We start from the raw sequence: 20,294 nt of genomic DNA, 5'->3' as shown, positions 1-20,294 counted from the left end.
AGTTTTTAGTAGTGGATCTCTTATTAATTTACAACTACGATAGGTAGCAAGGTACACAGCTAAGTTGTGATTAAAATGTCTCATTCCCAAATAGTTAATACAACTTGCTGGTAAATTAAAGGTGACGTCATATTTTCTTTCAGCTGATACATAACATTTTTATATTTTCGCCATAGCAGCGTTATCCACTGTATTTGAATGTCCAATATTTTAGCCCAGCTACGCTTCGTTAAAAGCTAATCTGATTTACACGGGTTGAAAATAAAAGCGAACATAGAAGTAATGCATTTTACTGAAATTGCTTTGTGAGAAGCTTGATTTAAAACGTTTTAGCTACCATAAAAATTTCCTTATAAACTCTTATCAAACGTTATTTGCATCATTCTCAATACGACTGTCATTGTGTTCATCTTGGATGACGATGAAGTTAGATTGACAGATGTGAATTGTTTTTTACATTTTTAAGCCTTATTTATGTGGTCAATCAATTTGCATCATTGCTAAACTCAAAGGTTTCTCTAAAAAATTATACAATAATTTCAAAATAAATGTTGATTGCTCTTTTTGGCTATTTAGTTTAATGTCTTAAAGATCCTGCCAAAGATGCGGCTTTACTTAAATAATCAACCGATTTCACAAACCAGTGTATACATTTTAATATCCATTAATATTATATTCCCTCTAAGCCTCAAAGTTTTGTCCCATTTCAAAAACCAGCTTAGTTAAATTTACGCGTTTATCTTTGATTTGAATCCACCATTACGATACATAACCACATTTTGGTAATATGTTTTACATAGAAGGGGTATAAAATTGAGATTCTATTGAAGTGGACTTGATCAAATTTTGGAAAATGCAAGTTAATGCCACTGGGCCGTTAAAAATTAAAACTGTTATTGTATTTGAAAACATCCATTGAAACTAATCACTACATTTGAGGACAAAAAAGGAAAAAAGTAAAGTTAATAACCTGGTTCAGTCTACTTCCAGTCCTGCCCGCGGCAATGTACGTGCATAAGTTGATAGGCCTATCTGTTAACTTATATTTAATCGTTTCGTGTTTTGTGTTTGTGTTAAATGTATGTAACAACTCTGACGACACCTCAAGAAGTGGATCCTTTTGTGTGCCTGACGATGGTGGAATTTAATAACCACCGAAACATGTAGCAAGTTATTTTCGACACTACAAAACATGTCAAGGATTGTCTGACAAGGTATGTTTTAACCATTATTAGTCATATTACGCAATCCTGGGGCTATAAAAATGAATTATAATTGAAAAAAAGTAGTTCAAATGTTCCTTTCGTGAATACAAATTTCACACATAATAAGACAAATTAATTTTCACCTTAAACAAAAAGAAATTACAACTCCATTTACTAAATTAATCGTTTTTCCATTATAAGTTGTGGTCAAAACCTGTTATATTTTGCGTAGACTTTACTGGTGAGCTAAAATGTTCCATTTGATAAAGCAGAGACAGACTGTCACAGAACAACGCAGTCTGACTTGATGATGAAAAAATAACACAATGCACGCTTTGTAGACTAAGGCTTGACTAGTGGACCTTGAAACATTTGAGGATATATTAGTGTGACAGTGGGAGGAATGTATGAATAATTGAGTTTGTTTCTGGCTGAGAAGTTCAAACTAAAAAGGTAAACTATTCGGCTATTATGTTTGATTATTCAATGTCCTTATGTATATTTAAAATAGTTTTAGAACTTAAAATTTTAAACTGAACTGGTAAAACGTTACTTTGAACATAAATCCTGTAACGTTGGAATATGAAAAAATTAGTAAACTACTAATTAAATTTTAAAATAAATATAAGACGTTAAAATGATTTCAAACGGGTTTTAATTTGGTTTTGGACGTTAGCCGACGAATTTGACAATAAATGACATACTAGTTTCAATTTTCTTCCATATGGTAACTAAACATTACTCAATTATTCCATTAGGATGTACTATTTATTTTATTATACTTTAATTTTGATTAGTTCTAAATACTTAACTATTTACATCCTATCTGTCTTTACTTATCCTGCATCTTACCTGCTATCAAATCCCTTTTGGTTATAGGATGAGGTCAAGAATTACTAATGCCATTATAAAAAAAACATTTAATTTTTATTGAAAACTACAACTGTCCTGAAAATGTTGTGTTAGATAAATGTATATTCCTTTTGTTACAAAATCCTTTGGTTAGTTAATGAAGCATTTAAGTAAAAGGGTTGAGAAATCAACCTCATCACAGCCTACCACTACGAGTTGCCGCTATTAGTGGTTTCAACCTCAATTCTGTCGCTTCATATTACCTTGTTTAGCTTAGTGGATGGTTTAATCTATTTCCAGAAATTTGTTTTTTGACATACAGTTGTGTCATAAATTTTTGGTGGTACTGTTTTAATAATGTTTTTTGCATTTGTAACAATTAAAGTGTTTTTTTTTTCATTTAACCAGCAAAGTGTTAAAGGATGTAGTTTATTTTAGTAGACCTTAATTTTAAATTGTTGTCTGGATAATCCAGGAATCTAGAAAAATACCGGTATGGATCATAAACATAAACAAATGACGTTGTTGGCCCGAATCCTATAGTAATAGCATCGAACATGTTTTGGCAGTTCCATTTAAGCAATGTTAAATAATGTTTATTTTTGGGCTAAAAACGTCAATTGTTTATGTTTATGATCCATACCGGTATTTTTCTAGTAATCGTGGGATTATCACATCTCAGAAGCAAGTAAACAAAATTTTTCGGTTGTTATGTTGGCTCATACGTCAAACAAAACTTTGTTGACACAATATTTCCTTGCAATGATTTTCTGGAACTATCTCAGCGTGAATATCAGGCTATATTTACAATACTGATAGTGCCTGCATGATATTCCCTATCAAGATAATAAGAGATGCTTGTGTGTTACCACCACATAATGTCAGAGATGACCTCACTAATTGTGGGTGACCACATATCCCTTACTGACTAAATATAACCTTGGGTATAGGGTATAAAATCGGTATAAGCCCACAGCAGGGATCCACGTTTTAAAAAAATACGTTTAAGTTACAAAATAACAAAACAATTATTTAAAACAATGTATTATATCTACTTGATATAATTGCAAACAAACACAAGACGTTGCAGTATTTGGAAACTATTAGACCAACTCCTGAATTATATATATAATATATAATAATATATAATATATATATATAATAATATATAATATATATATAATAATATATAATATATATATAATAATATATATAATATAATTTCGGGATGTAATCAGACGTCAGGCACTGTTTTAGGTTCAGAACAAAAAGTTTTATACCAAAAGACCTACGTTCAAATCAATGATTTTGCAAAAAAAGCTATCAAAAATTCAAAAGCAAAGTTTGACAGTTGGGTCCACAGTTGAAATGTTAATTTATACATTTATCCCTGTTTTTAAGATTTTCGTTATAAATGTAGACTTTTGAAGTATTTTAACATTCTTGTAAAGGTTTATAGCTTTGCTATGCATTTCAAAAGTGTTGGAAGCCTTTTTTATTTAAAATGTTTTTAATTTAACAATTCTGTAACATATTGGATTTTATTAGAAATAGGACTAAAAGTCACACACATTACTTTAATACGCTTTGTTAAATTAAAACCACACGGCGTCTGTTTAATTCTAGCAGTTCTATCTAATATAAAAGTCAGAGAAACACTAAAGCAGCTGAATTACCTAATCTAGCCAAATGTTACAAATGACATGTCTCCATTACCAAGATATGAATGTTGTTCTTGTTCCATTTGTCTTCATAACAGAGAATAATGCGGTTCTTTCATTTATATTACGATCATTTGCAGAATATTTTTACAACAACACTTATCATTAAATTAGGATGGTCCCTGTTATGTCTAGTTAGGATGGTCTTCATGTTTATTTACATTTTTATGTTTATTTGTTTAGTTTAGAAAATTTAAAATTAATTTACGTCTAAATATCAGTAACATTAACTTTTCATAGAAATATATGGCAGTAAAATATCTTTTTACTATATTATTTTAGACAAAAATTGAAATGATTACAGATTTACCAAACGTGATCAAATTTAATTTTAAATAATTTATTAAGATAATTCTAGGGATGATATAAATTCAATAAAAAATGTATGAGAAACCCAAAGAAAAACATTATCTGTCCCTAGAGGAGCGGTCAAGTTGAAACAAGTCTTCCTAATTGTTTCATTTAGGATGAGAAACAGTAGGAGGTGGTGAAATACAGGGTTTAATATTACTATCGCAGGGGTTCTGGCAAGTTTAGTTAAGGAAAGTTCTTTCAATTCCTTCTGTAAATATAAATTTTTGAATAGTCATAGCTAATAAAATCTATGTGACATTCGTCTTTTGATTGTGGTAATAAATGGATTATTATAAATACAACAAAAATTACAGTGCATGTAATAATTTCATCGTAATTTTTGTTAAATTTGTGTACAGTTCTATAAATGTTTAGTTTGTTATACTCTTTTTGCTGGAATAAGAATTTTAAATACGTTCTAATTTATTAAGATTTGAATTACCTTGCAAAAATTTAAATACGTTCTAATTTATTAAGATTTGAATTACCTTGCAAAAAAAGACTTCAAAATGTGTAAACATAGGATAGTGAAGGAAAATAACATAAAACATTTCAGCAGCTTACTCTCGATGGAAGATGATGAATTAAAATTAGTTTTATTCGAGCCTTAATACTTTCACTAAGGAAAATATTGCTATTAATATGTTGTATTTTATTTTCTTTATATACTGGAATAGCTACTTAAATATATTTATGTTATTTGTGGCCTAATAAATTACTCATGATTTAAAATTAATCAGATTTAATTTATTTATTTCGGTTCGAATTTCAGTACCTAATTGTATAGATACTAATGTTTATGCTCGTAGATTTTTAAAACCGGAAATTCAGGATTATGAAGATTTACCACAAGTACCTTTGCAAAACAACATATCATGAAATATTTGAACGAGTATATAACGAATGGATCAGCAAATAAAATAATTCTAACTAGTTGGAAATAAGGAGAACTATTTAACTTGCAGGTTTGAAGAATGAAAAAACACTATCCATCATATTGAAACATTTTGAATTTTAAAATTTGTTAGTGAAAAGATGAACGCAATGTTAAAGGGACATCTCAAGAGACTGTAAAATCAAGACGAGCCTTGTACATCGTTCATATTACGTCATTCAGAATCTGCTGATTAAGTTTTAGAAGTGCTATTTGTATTTGTATATTATTTCATAAACTTAGATAAAAATCCATTTTTAGAAAATTTGTCTCCAGTTAAAGTATTATAGGTCTACCGTTTTTGAAATTAATATTTTCATTGTATGGCATTTCCTAGCTAGTCACCATAACATGATAAGTTAACAAATAACTACTAAAGGTAGACGTATTTTACCAGCAGTAAGTGAGGGAAATCATAATTAATTTCAAATACAAATAACAAATATACATAGCATACATAGAGAACTATGTTCCATAGTTAAAAGATCTCTTTTGATTAAGCTAAGCCCAAAACAGAAATTCGATAATACCATGTATTGATGTTATGCAGATAAACAAATTTTCAAAGACATTTACGAAGCCAGTTCTTATTGTTTATGTGACACAGCTGGAATAGTAGTTTACGCAACGATTGCGTAAAGACTATTAACGCGAGTTGCGTACACTACTTTACCTACGACCGTTTTTTAATTACTATCAATCTGGATTTAATTACTAACAATAACTACTGATAACTTTTTAGAGAGGTTATGTTTTCGTGTATTGTCATTGCCACTGAAAGTGATGCAACGACTTGTTGTATAATCAGCTGATTTCCTGTAATCGTGTTTGTTAAACTTCGTTAAATATTACATTGCTAGCAGCCTTCTAACCATAAATAATATTGTATCAGGTACAATTCGGCAAATATTTCATTTATTTTTGGACTTCCACCAACTTAATTAAGAATACGCGAGTATCAACATGAACAAGTCGGATCAACAATTAAATTGGTCAACTGATCAGCTGATCAGCTGATTAGTTGACGTTCGAAGCATTACAATTTTAATTCTTTTCTCTCAATACTTGAACCTCATTGGTCCGTTACCTGTGTGGATATGAGAAAACTATGCGGATATGAAATGAAACTATGCGGATATGAAAGTAAACAGCTGTAAAGTGAAACTTTTCAATTCTAAGAACTGGACTGAAATGGCTACTTTAAAAAACGGTCGTAGGTAAAATATATTACTAAGCTTCATCACTGATCATCTAGGAATAAATGTTGTTTTGTAACAAGGTTGCGTGAGCGTCGTCACCAAAATTAACTGTGGGTCTCCAGTTAGCCTCTTTACACAGTTAACGCTTATTACTCAGCAAAGACCTTGATAACAAAACTGTCATACCTCCTTGATAGTGTCAATCTGTGATCAATTCGAACAATACATTGCACCAGGCATTGATGACAAGGTTAGGTGGAGCATTCATCGAACCCTTTTTTGAAAGGCACTGTTTGAAAATTCACAGCTCCAAAAATGTGTTTTCGAGTGTTCTCTATCTCTATTTTCCCATAGTATGAAACATTTTGAGGCATTTTCTCACTGCACCTTATATTTATCGTTAACAAATAATTGATTGTTGTTTACTTAAAAAATTCTAGTTTTGGCAAAATTAAAATAAATGATTCTTATCATAATCGATTGTCATTACAGTGTAATTATAAAAGGAAATCATTAAACTGTCTGATATCTATTTTACTTATTTAATACGCAAGCAGGATTTTTGTGACAATTACTCCTCCGAAACTACTGAACCGATTGTCATGTTTTTGGTGTCATTGGAAAGAGCGTAACGTGAAGTTGTGCAGGAAACTTTCTGTTTAGGGAAATAATTTGAGAGTGAGGCCCTGGGGCCCTTTAAAGTTTTGTATTTCTCCATAAGTTTAATATGGGAAACAAACATTGTTTTGAAAATCCAGCTGTTGTCAGAAATTAAAAGTGAGAAGAAGAACATATGTTAATTGTAAATAGTCAATAATTTTGCTAGTTTAACAGTTTGCTACAAACATTTACTGACTTGGTTGAAATTAAATATTTACTATTTGAATTAGGGTTGTCGTAAATGTTACAATGGAAAAAAGCGAGAGAGCCTGGATAATTTAATATATTAAAATTAAATTGAATTAACACTGTGCTGCATTTCTTAGTAATCATTGAAAGAGCCGATTTGCAAATTATGGAAACATAGGAAAGTCATAGAAGACCACCAAGGAGAAGAAATAGAAATAATGGTTTTTTTTAGAAATTATAATCCTCATTATGGACAACCGGCTATAATGCGGCTATGAGTAAGGCTTTTTATAGAAAACACTAAAAAACAAGATCAGCTTTTGAAAATGATAAGATAAATACAAGAAATGTTGATTATATTGATCTGTTATGTACATCTTGAGTATTTCCATAATGTTTGAGTCGAATCTATTAAAGTCATCGGAAATTATTACTTTTTTATTTTACCTTCCAACGGTCAAGAACCAATTTACAATAATATGTTGTATAAGATGACTTATTCTAACTTAAACATATACATACAAAAGTATTTTTGACAAAATGACATGCAGTAAGTTTAGTAAATATACAATTTCAGCAGTATCAAAATGGACGTACACAAAGCAAACAACAACCAATGAACAAGAACAAAAAACAAGAATAGTAAGTGAAAATATAAATGAACAACAAACAATAAATATATGAGTTTAAACAATAACAATAAATATATGAGTTTTAACAATAACAATAAATATATGAATTTCAACAATAACAGTAAATATAATTTCAACAATAGCAAAGAAAACAAGATTTGTACCTAAAAAGAGAGAAAACATTCATTGGTTTGAAACAAATATAATAACCGTGATTTTGGGTGGTACTATGATGAGCGGTGGAAGTCAGCCAGCGAATTACTGTTATTCGTTTTAAAATAACGCCTGTAATACTTAGAAATTGCTCGAATTCGAGCAACCGGTACACTAGTACATGTTTAAGTTGCCTTTTTTTATGGATATACCAAAGTTAATATTACTAAATTGTTACTTACTATTTTTTGTCTAAAGATAAGTTACTACGTCTTTCACCAAAAAATCAGCGTTTACTATTTGATCATCTAATAGCAATACAGTTAATCAATGCATACAGTATGCAATAATTGAAAATTATAAGGATCAACTTTTGAATGACAAAGGTATGCAAATGTCATCAACAGAGAGAGCGTTTGTCTCCGCGTATCAATGGAACATTCGTTACATCTCTACAAAGAATTTGTCTTAAGTTTATGAATTCATTTTCTAATAGAAACTCATAATTTAATTTTTAAATCACGTAGTCAGTTTAATTCAGTGAAAAACACAAATAAGTAGCAATACACATAATAAACATAAATACTGAATGCAGATAGCTAGCTTAGTAATATACGTTTTTGTCGAGTAATGTGCAGAATATTTAACGGAAGATTCCTCTTCTTCATAGAAATCATAACATAACCCTTATATATGTTGTTATTATTGAGTTGTGTTGCTTATTAGGATGTCATTTCTGACTTAGACTAAACCATTATAGCCTATTTAAAATAAGCATCAGGTACGCCAGATCATGTTCAAGCCAGAATGTGCTGGAAATAAACATAATTGCTTTCATTAATTCACTGAAAACCCCTTTCTTGAAACTAACTTCAGTAAAGCCGGTCAAAAAGGTTCCTGAGACGAAATATAGATTGTTAAAAACTTTACAAGCATCCTAAAAGTGCCATATCTTAGAGTGTTAATGTAATGTTTATAGCATTTAAATTCCACACAAAAAACTGACTTTTGTTAATGCTTCGAGGTTACTTATTTAAATAATTTCTCTTGTACGAATGTATTTTTGTAGCATATCTAGGCTAAATTGCTCATTGAAAAAAATCTCATGTCTTTTAAACCGAAGGAAACAAATTATTTTAGCCTTAAAATAAAAATATGTTTTGAAAATAAAATTAAAAACTTAGCACAAGCGTCAAGAAAGGAATTTAGTACAGATGTTGGGTGTACCTTCTTTTTGAACATACGAAAAGTCCCCTAAAATTGAAGCTGTGCTACGGCCGCCATATTGACCAATGGCAGCATATTTCTGTACTTTTGGAAATTCTTTGTCCTAGGAGGCTAGGCACGAGCCCGGAATTGTTTTTCACATTACTTCAGGCTAGACCTAGGGGTTACGGCATTATCACTTAGATAAAATCTATTGGTGATTTGTTGGGTTTTGAGCCCGGGACTCCAGGAACCGGAGTCCCGCGCTCTAACCACTTGACCATCTCGCTCCCCCAGTATTTTTGGCTATAGTGGCTTAATTATTAGAGAGAGATACAGGAAAAAGCTTTGTATACAAAATGTACTCCATCTAAAGGTAAACATTTTTGGTATTTATCATTTGTTCCTTGCTTGTGCAAATTTTGTTGGGTTAAGGAATTTTTCGCCTATTATTACTGTTCTATGCTTCTGAGCAGGCATTATCGGAACTTGTTTAAGCATTGTTTATAAAAAAATAGCTTTAACTCCTTTTCTCTTATCTCAGATATATTTTTACAAACAACTTTAATTTATAGATGTTAAAATGTTACTTTAGACATCCCTACTTTCGTTGTATAGCTATATTCTGAAAAACCAGGAATTCTAGTAAAATAAAACACAGAGCCTGTAAACATAATGACTTTATTGGCAAAATATACATCGGGTCCACTCTGGGCTACAGATCAAAACTGTAAAATCGAATGCTGAAGGGCAAATGTTGGTGTCTTAGCTAGGCAAGGCCGGCACGGTAGGCGGCCCCCCGAGCCTCAGGCCTTTATTGCAAGGCCTCAGGCCTAAACCTTTACCACTACACGTAAAGCGGGTCCCAAGCAAAGGTAAAAGGAGAAAACATTGACCAGATAATAGTAATATACACAAGTACATATAGTCAAGAAAATAGTATTCTCATATACATATAGATTTCAAAAGCAACAGTCAATATATATCTTATAATATAAAAATACAACAACTAGCCAAGCAATTTTACAGTCAAACTGATTCTGTTTGAAAATATTTCCAAAAGACGTTACCGAAGTGACTAGACAATCTTTGTTTAAAACAATATGTTTTTGAGTTGTAACTTTTTTTTAAATTGTTAAGTGTTAAATACTCGTATTTATGAGGTGAGTCCTCTATAAACGAAAAAAGTGCATTCCATGGTAGGATAATTGACCAAGTATCACAACAAACACACATAAAATATACTTACTGTTGATTTCTTAAATAATTTGATGACATAAATACACTTCAATTATTTGTCTTAGTTTTATTTTGGGTGTTAACAAACACATAAATTTGATAATGTTTGTGTAAAAAAATACAATTGAAATTTTGAAATTTAAATTAAAAAATATTCGTATACAAGTGTGTGGTTTGTTTAATGCAATCTGAATAACGATGATAGTTTAATATTCTGCACAATTCCTTTTGCAATAGTATCAATTACGTAAAAAATCTGATGCCAATTTCTTAATTGTACTAAAAACACACATGTTAATATTAAAATAAATATCTTAATTACAAGTATAATTTAGAATTCTTACATGAAAAAGTAAGACTCCTTTTAGCATAGTAGTGCGTTGCAAATATTTTTCGAATATAATAAAATTCAAGCTAAACACTAGGCTACATCCCATATTTATAAAAAAATGATATGTTCTCCATTTCTTACACACTAGCTTATCCTATACTTGATATGTTAAAACCACAGACAATATTCCAAAAGTGATATGTAATGATCAGACTTACAGTCAAATGTTTTAAATAAATCCTAATATACTACACATTAGGTGTGGTGTGCGAATTCGGCGTGCATAGTTGAAATAAAAATCTATTCAAACTTTTGCCTCTCTTAGACCCATTTACCTCTTAAATTAGTCCATACAAAAAGCATGTCTAAACTATATAAAAACTAGGTTTTTGTGCACATTTTTAGGTTTCGTTGTAAAACAAATGTACGTATATTTACGAGTAGCGAAGGATCCCATCTAACCTGAATATATTACAAAATCGTTTAAACTATAAACACCCAGACGAGTAGCAAATACTCCATTTGGCTCCAATAAAATCAAGTGCGTCACAGTTTCCAGTGTAAGTGATATTTTTCACCAAGAGACGAAAATACGAAATAGCCTTAAAAACGTACAGGAGGCACCGTACCGCCCTTGCACCTAAATGTACAGGGAAATACTGACGAGGGGAATCAAAAAGTTCCTCCGTAAACTTGGATACACATACAACACGTAAAACTAACTGAGTAAATATATTTACAAAAATACTTTAGAAAAGTGGAATTTTGATGTTTAAAACGTGGAGTGGAGGATTCGGCTCGGCCAAACGGCCATTGGGGCTTTGACCGTGGGGCAGAGCCTTCGCTGCCTGGGATATACATCAACGCTTAACCAACCAGTAAAATATATGATCTATTGAAGTATCTGCAATAAATTGCTTCAGATATCTTGACTCTCTAAATGGTCTACCATTTGGATTCAAGCAAAATCAACTTGTCTATGAGATTTCACTTCTGCTTTACACTTACATAATAGTAGCCTAAACGTGTAAAATGCACCAACAAATATAATACAGCTATTTAAATATTATCTGTATTTATATAACCTTAGGTCTTTTGCAAGAGATGATATGTCTTTGTTACTTCGTGATATGACTTTGAAGGCGCGTATTTAAACTATTCATTAATAGGCTAGCTCATGGTTTCTTAATACATCTATGACATTTTATGCAAATAGTCTAATGCACCATAATGTTGTATAGAATGTCTGATATGTTTCATTTTAAAATCTACGTTTAAGCTATCTTTAGTATAAATCTGTAAACATACTTTATGATATGTCTTTTTACGTACGAACGATTTTAAATGCGCGCTTTTTAAGCTAAACGCCTGTTTAAAATTATAGTAAAAAAACTAAATATTTGCAAAGTTCTTGCGTAATTTCTACAGTCTACTAATCACTGATGCGTCAAAAATTTACGACACGATCAAAAATAGTTGAGAAATACAGGTTTTACTATCAAATATTAGGATTTTCAAAGTATATTTTTCTTACAAACTAAGTGTTGTAAAGGGATCTTAAAACATTAGGTAAAGCACGATTGCTATAAACCAGAGTAAACAAATGATATCGATAAATGTTTATAAAACGTACCCTCACATTGATAGTGTAGCCCAAGCAACGCGTTTTATTGCTCTTTGAATCGCATTACAGAAACATTCTGTAATGTTTTCGTTTCTGTTCCGTTGGTGGAATAGCTTTCATACGCCTGATCATAATATAATACTGTAGTTTTGTTTAACTCTTATATTTTTACTCAAACTCTTCTTATCTCAAAGAAGCCTGACAAACCTCCAAAATAAAATATTTAGTAAATTTTTGCGTTGACAGAGGGAAGTCACTGTCAATTTTGGTCTCAGACTAAGCGGAGACTTCCCAAACTCTAGATACCTAAAGAAATTCCAACCCTATCTTGAATCATAGACTTTTAAACCTAAGATGAGCAGACACAGACATGATTATCTCCACGATGTTTCTTATTTTTGTATAAATATTTTATTCTATGTCTAAACCAAGGTAAACTAAGAGGTCTGCTGTCTGGTCGTCATTTAGTCCAGGAATCCCGTGTTGACCAGCTTCTCCAAGAAGAACTTGACGTCGCCGAGCTCCGAGTCTTTGATGCCGAGGCTCTTCAGCATGCCGAGGTCGCCATTCTCCACTGCCATGAACACCGAGCGGAGATGCTCCAAGTCGGACCTCATCAGATGAAGGGCGGCGCCGAAGTCTTCGATCGTTTGTGATTCTGCAACAGAATGGTGTTCGTCATGATGGGAGATATAATTATTTTCCATTGTTGTTTGAATGACAACAACAATTGTGGCAATTGTGGTTTGCCAGGATGATTGGTGTGAGGACTTGTACCGCCAGGTCCCGTGATGAAATCTATCGTGAGCTGGGTCTTCAGCATCTGGAGACCAGGAGGAACATCGCTGATCTCGTTGTCTTCCACAAGCTCCTTAACGGTTCACTTGACTGCCCTGATATGCTTCACCAGATTCAATTTCGGACTCCACAACGCGCCCATTCGAGAGACCTGTTTGTTAGACAGCATCACCGCACGAACTACGAGATGAATGCTGCACTCATCCGCATGCAAAGGGAGGGCAACAACGTGCCCGAGACTGTCGACTTCTTCCTGGACAGTGTGGCTTCGATGAAGAGGAAGCTTCAACGTAGTCCCTAGTTTGGAAGATTTGTTATAAATATCTATCATATTTGAAATCATTTTGTTCACTATTATATCTAAATGCAGGGATTTTCTTGGCAAGGCTTTTGTTCTGTAAATATAGTCTATTTGTATTGTTTTTTTTTTTGTATATTTCACTATCTATTTATTATTTATGTTATTTTTAGGCCTACATGTTGTTTATTGTATATGTTATTTATTTACACTTGAATCATCATGTACATTCTTATTTCTAAATGCATGTATTTTCACGATTTTCACGATTTTCACTAAGGCCAGAGCAATGCTATATTATTGTTACAAATGTTTTTTTCCATCTTATTTTGTTACATGAATGTAAAAATGGAGTTTGTCCTTTGATATGTAAAATAAATAAATAAATAAATTACCCTGTTGCAAGAGCACATTTTTATTTTCCTTGTATGCAATGTCAACTTTCTATGTATTATTGTCTTGACCAATGGATCTCTTCTGAAATAATTGGAACTACCTGACCGAAAAGGAAAAAAAATCTTTAAGGCAGGGAAAAGTATCTCTGTCTTCAAGAATTAAAGTGTATTTGTGAGAACGTAACATTTACAATGGAAATAGCACATTATAGCAGTAAGATTTGTCACCAAGATTTAGTTGAATAACGTGTATCATTATGATTATTTCTTTCTATCGGTACTTAGCTGACTATACAACATCAAATATGCTATAGTTTACAAAACATGTCCAGTTTAAAAAAACGTAACTGATGGTGTGTAAGATACAAACTGTGTTTGACAGTGTCACACTTTATCAGAGTTTGTGACTCTTTCAACCATTTGTTGTAATTCTAAAAGGCTAACAAAACTTTACAATTTGAAAACTACTCTATTGAATAAAGAATTTCGTTTTGGTATAAGTAGTTGACTTTGAAATGAAATTGTATATTTCATTACAAGAGTACAAAGTGAGTCATTACATATTTGAAGTGCGCGATTTATCGAGCACTTTAAATGGTAGAGAATATGTATAGACCCAATTTCACTCGTGTTTTGAACGTTACTTTTCGTTACACTACAAAGAATAATTATTTTCTTCCTTACAAAACTCATAGAATTTTTAAGGTTATGCCTTTTAAAGTTAATATTTACTTTAGTTGTTGAAAATAGAAACAGTTCATAAAACAATAAAAAATATTTTTGAAGTTGTTGACATGGAAAATTTTCGGTTGTAAACAATGTTACTTTCGGTAGTAAACAATAGACAGCTGTTGAAAATATGATGTTTCTCAGGTTGTAAACGTATAACGAAAACATCTCAACTCAAAGTAGTGTATTGGAAAAGTAGTTTTACATTCCTTAAACAGTTGGAAGGTTAAGGAGGCACATGTCACGGTTACTTATATGATTGAAATCGGATACCGGGTTTTAACCAAAATACGTAACTTTGAGGAGAAAGTTTTGTGAAAAGCGTAAGTACTAATTTGACACTTTCATTTACCTGATAAAGTGATGGCCACCTTATCCACCCCACCTAAAGGAGCCAGTGCGTCTCTTGCCTTGCTGCCAAACAGCTTTTCCAGGTAGTTAGGGCCGTGGCTGGCCAGCAGCGACTGCAGGAAACTTGACGTCTCTTCAACTGGCGGTCTTTTGGCTGTAAAATCACAAACAGCATTCAGTGGTGAATCTTGATTAGTTGACTACATATTCGAAAATAAAACATCAACAGCCTCCTAACTGTATCAAATAAACGCTATTATATAGCGTTGGTTCGATTTTTGGCGTATCCGAAAAAAAATTTAAGCTAATTTTCGTTTGCGATGGAAGAGATTGTTTTACTGTTCAGGATCTTCTTTCCGAGAGTAAATTTAGTAACAAAAAAGATTATCATTATATTTTTACAGGTAGTAATTCAATTGCTAAACTATAGCTATACTCCAATTTAAGTGTGTAAGATGATAACAACATTTTAAAATAGGTTTTACTTAATCTTGCGATTTGAAGGTATAGTCGTTTGGAAATGGAAACATACATTACGTTACGTTCAGCTTATCAAAAAAGGTTTTTATTTGTTCAACCTGGGGATAAAAATTTATTTCTGTGTGTGTCAAGATTTAGTGCATTTGTCAAAATCGATAGAAGTCGACCAACTGATTCTTGTACTTGAAGAGGTTTAGTAATTTACCAAAACAAGGATAGCTGACTTTTAGGTTATTAGTGTTAACGTATATTTATTACCAGTATTTATTTGTAATAAAGACACTTCAAAATTACGAGGCAATGGTTGGGTTGTACGCAAATTCAAACGTAGTATGGTGTATGTAAGTTAAGATGTAAGGAGAGGATGTAACAAAGCTACAGTAATACAGACACATTACCTCAGAACACAAGGGATCTACATACAAATGTACACACTCCTGCTGTGTCGGCCACAACACCGTCCATCTAGTATTTATAGCCCAAGTTGTATAGGTATATACGAATGGTATTCATTACAACTCATCGATGTGATGGAAATGCATTTAGTTTCCAAACTGAAGGGTTTACTTGCCACTCTTCACGTTCTTTTGTAGCCAATTTTAGGCAAAAGGCAGTTTGATAGTACCTCAATTATGTTTATGTTTCCATGAATTTTTTTTTTTATAAAATCATTATCATGTGTGTACCTATGCAATTTAGTGAGTAGTGTTCGTTTCCGGCGTCTTTTTGGAATTAAAGTGACAATTCAAGTAGTTAAACAATGAATAAAGAACCCCAACACTTTAATATTTAATTAATTCAAAACCTTGTTTGCAATTGGAAGAAAAAACATTTGTGTTTTGCTAAAACCATCCCAACAAATATCGAAATATAATAACATTTTTGTATAAAATGTGGAGTTAATAGTGTATGTTTAAAAACGGCAGTCATAATAAGCATGCGATAACTCAAAATATAAATCGTATATTTGTAGTTTCTCACCTTCAATGCAGTTTAAGGAAGTTACCTTGTGGTGAAGTGCAGGAAATAGCAGGTGCCTTTAATCAAAAACAAATCCAAACACAAATGTACAAAGCAAGAATGCTATACAGTAAGATAAGTTCTCTAATGTGTTGCGGAAGTGGGACAAACTACCAACTCAAAATTAAATGGACACAAAATAAATTTAAATAAACAATTCCTTGGTTAGTTTTCTTGGCAAAAAAAATAACATTTTGAATTAACATTAAGTAATTGTTATTACGTCTGTAATCAGCTGCTTGTTTACCAATCGAGATACAGTATTAACAAAACTACGTTAACCTAACGTTGGGTGGAACTGTTTTCAGCTGTGGATCCAATATTAGTCCAACCACGTTTGATTGATAGTTATTGATGGAATGAGATGATTGGCAATCAATTGACCAATCATAACTCAGGACAAACCACTACGCTTGGTATACACCTGGTAAAGTTAGAAACATTCATTTGGGGTTTATGTATGACTTAAAATCCATTTTAAAACGTTTTGAGAAAATAGGGCATTTTTTTATTCATTTAAATAGATAATTGTTTATATAATACTAAGAGTATCTACACATTCTATCCGAGGAGTTTAAATTCCCTGCATCATTTATTTTAAAACTACGGTAAAATCAAACGCCAACAACAAGAAGAACCATACATTGTTAACAAAATAAAAATACATGGAAACTACACTAGTAGAATAATGAGATTATAGTTAGTAACCAGACACAACCAACACAAAGCTAAGTGTTCCATGTATACTAATGTGCTCTAGATGCATTCAGCACATTTGGAATCACTTTGTGTAACAGTGGGTGGGATTTGTATTCTGTGCATGCTCTAAACTAAATGTACATTGAACTAGATATACCAGTGAACAAGATACTTACATTATACTTGTGTGATATATTACTTACGATACACCTGAAACTTATTGTGTACTATTTCTTTAATTACAGTATGTTTTAGTGGGTTACCAGCGGTACAGAGTCTGGAGTCTTCGTCGTATCCGTCCAGACAGTCAGGGGCACCGTCGCAGAGGTACTGGATGGAGATACAGGCGCCATCTCCTGGACATTTGAATGGTTCGTATGGATGGCATGCCTCACCTGGGGAAAACATTCTATGTTACAAATCATGTCAAGCTTTACCTAGCCAAAAATATAATACACTTTAAAAATTATGAAACCAAGAGTATCCGATGTGGGGCGTAATCAGAACGTTTATGAGTAGCTAATGCCTTCTTTGGTCAAGAAAATACCACAAAAGTGTGTCGTCAGGACCTGCTTGACAGAAGAAGGACTCGGTGACTCAGAAAATTTTGGATCACGTTATACTCGGACTACCCTGGTTTCATGGATTCAAAATATCTTATATTAAGTCCTATGTGGCCAGAAATAGGGTCTATAATATAAAATACATAAAATCAGATCCAAATTTGATAGGAAGGTCTCAAAGAATTATAACAGAGTATAATATATACAAAATGGTACCACAATCATCAAGTATGTACAACACCGTTGTTAAATCACGGATGGCAATAATCAAAGTGAAGACACAAACAACATGTATGTTAAAGTCTTATGGTGTTAGAGTGTGTGTGACATTGTCTTTGAATGTTTGACTATCGATATCTTTATTGCAATTACAGCTGTCCAACTGTCATTACAATAACTCCTGTTATGACTCCTACTGTAGGATACTTTGTATGACGTGTATCTATGTCCAACTGTATTTTGAATTAGTAATATGCCAATCACACTCTAACTTTCGTAATCCATTTCTTAGCTTTAAAATTATTTGACAGAATAATAGCAAGATCGATAAGTTTGTGAGGTTTCATGTGCCATCGAAAAAGTACCAGAAAAGTATTAGAAAATACAGGGCGGTCATAAATTATTGTGCACATTTTAAGATAAAATAAATAAATAACCAAGCAACCTAGAAACATGGGAATTGTTTCATTGAATAGCAAATTTAAAACAGTTTTATACAGTAACTACAAAAAAAAAACAATTATAAAAATGTCAGCAATTATAAAAAGTAATTATAAAAAGACTTTAAAAATCACCTAAACTGTTATTGTATGTTCTTCTGAGGGTATGGCCCTTAAGACTATATTTTGGACACTTTCCAGTCGTTCAAATTGTCTATACCACCATTTTATAGAATTTATACACAGAGAATTACGGTTATACTCTAAACGAAGCCTTCTTTGAACAGTTATTACATATTTGCTTTCATGAAACCAAAGACGTTGCTTTTTATTGCACACTAGTAATTTTGTTACTTAATTCGGTTCAAGGTTTGATTCACCAAATGTCATACACAGCTGGTGTAGAAAGGTCCATTGTTGGTTTTGCTATACTAACTACGCCATACCATGGCCATACTATCCATGCTTACTAGGCCACAACACGAGCCTTAAAAAAACAACTTACATTCACTGTTTGAGTGATTTTTGCACATTTTTTATAACCACTTTTTACAATTACTGATATTTATATAATTATTGTTTTCCAGTTGCTGTATAAAACTGTTTTAAATTTGCTATTCAATGAAACAATTCCCATGTTTCTAAGTTGCTTGGTTATTTGTTTATATAATCTTAAAATGTGTCCAATAATTTATGACCACCATGTATATTAGTGTAATCTGTGTTGTTGAAATAGAGTATTTATTTTTTAAAACAATGTTTGCATCTAAATTACGAAAAACCAAAGTCTTTACTTTGCATAAAGCAAGTATACGTCTTATTCTACAGTAAAATGTAAAATTAAACTTATTTTGGCGTTTGTTTAAGACTAAGAACTCTTTTGCGCCTTACCAAATTGCGTTTATAAACTATTCTTTCTAATTTCAGGGTACATTTAAGACGTATTGTTTATTCTTTGCGTACAATTCACGAGAACAAATGGCAATTATCGTATGCATTTTTTATGTAATAATTTTAAAGTTAGTACATGACCTTAAAAATAAAATTAAGTCATCTTCAGGGTCAAACATTACGGATTATAAGCAGACTTCATGATGATATATTTCTATCTATTTATTTCTATTAACCTTAGCAAATCTTTCATAGGTTTAGTTATCTTTAAAAAAGTGTAGCGTTATTTCGTGTTCTCAAATTGCTATCTAGAAATAGAACAACCTATTTAGATCATCATCATGTAATACGTTGAGGGTGGCAAGAGTGATGGGTTCCCTGACATTGAATGATCTGTCTAAAGAAAAGACTAACTCAAGGTATGTTGGGAATGTCACTCACTTGTTTCTCGCCAACGTGTACAGTTTTTGTAATTTCAAGCTAGCCAACCAGATAGACCAGCTAGCTTGATTAGATATCTAGTGTAACTTGATACACATTTTACTAAAAATAACATATTAAGTAGTTAGTAAATATATATTAAGTAACTATATTATCTGGTTCCCACAGTAATTTTAATATGTACTTTTAGAATTTCGTTTCTATTTCAGTTTCCAAGCAAATAAAAACAAATTGCATTTACTCAAACAAAAAAAAGTCATTTGGCAACCAATGTAAATGCATTATAACATTAACGGCTTGTACACCATTCCAAATAAAAATCATAGTTCTTCAATGTTTGAATAAAATCTCTAACCATCCTTTGAATAATAATGGATGTTGATAATATATTAGCAATCAAGTCTAAGTATTATTAGTTTTTGTTCAGAATGTTTGAGTATTAAAGCTGGGCTGCAATAGTGTAGTTGTGTTCTGTTTACAAGGAGTATGTAAAAACTAATACGATCTTAATTACATTTACTACAGTTATTACATTTGCATTATTACTTTAATACATCGAGGTACTTTAATTAATTTTGTTTGACGCAGAGCATAATGTTAACAAACTCCAGTGGATTGCATTCGAATTTCAATAATGAAATGTGAACCTTTTTAATTTGACCATGATAATT

At 31.8% G+C, this 20,294-nt stretch overlaps 1 protein-coding gene across 1 annotated transcript in view; it reads right to left on the bottom strand.

The window, feature by feature from the left end:
- Window positions 1-9,770: 9,770 nt before the first annotated feature.
- The window catches only part of LOC128992667 (IDLSRF-like peptide), a 123,959-nt gene continuing 113,435 nt past the window's right edge, over window positions 9,771-20,294 (bottom strand). Inside the window, exons 2-4 of the mRNA XM_054416365.1 lie at window positions 17,333-17,464; window positions 14,872-15,024; window positions 9,771-12,957 (exon numbers count right to left, since the gene is read on the bottom strand). Of these exons, the coding sequence (XP_054272340.1) occupies window positions 12,764-12,957; window positions 14,872-15,024; window positions 17,333-17,464 (479 nt within the window). The 3' untranslated portion in view covers window positions 9,771-12,763. The remainder of the gene's footprint in view (window positions 12,958-14,871; window positions 15,025-17,332; window positions 17,465-20,294) is intronic.

The sequence above is a fragment of the Macrosteles quadrilineatus genome, unplaced genomic scaffold (assembly GCF_028750875.1).
Source record: "Macrosteles quadrilineatus isolate MER2022 unplaced genomic scaffold, UCM_ALF_1.0 Scaffold_4__1_contigs__length_99947679, whole genome shotgun sequence".
NCBI lineage: Eukaryota > Metazoa > Arthropoda > Insecta > Hemiptera > Cicadellidae > Macrosteles > Macrosteles quadrilineatus.
This window is presented reverse-complemented; position numbering and strand designations above follow the sequence as displayed.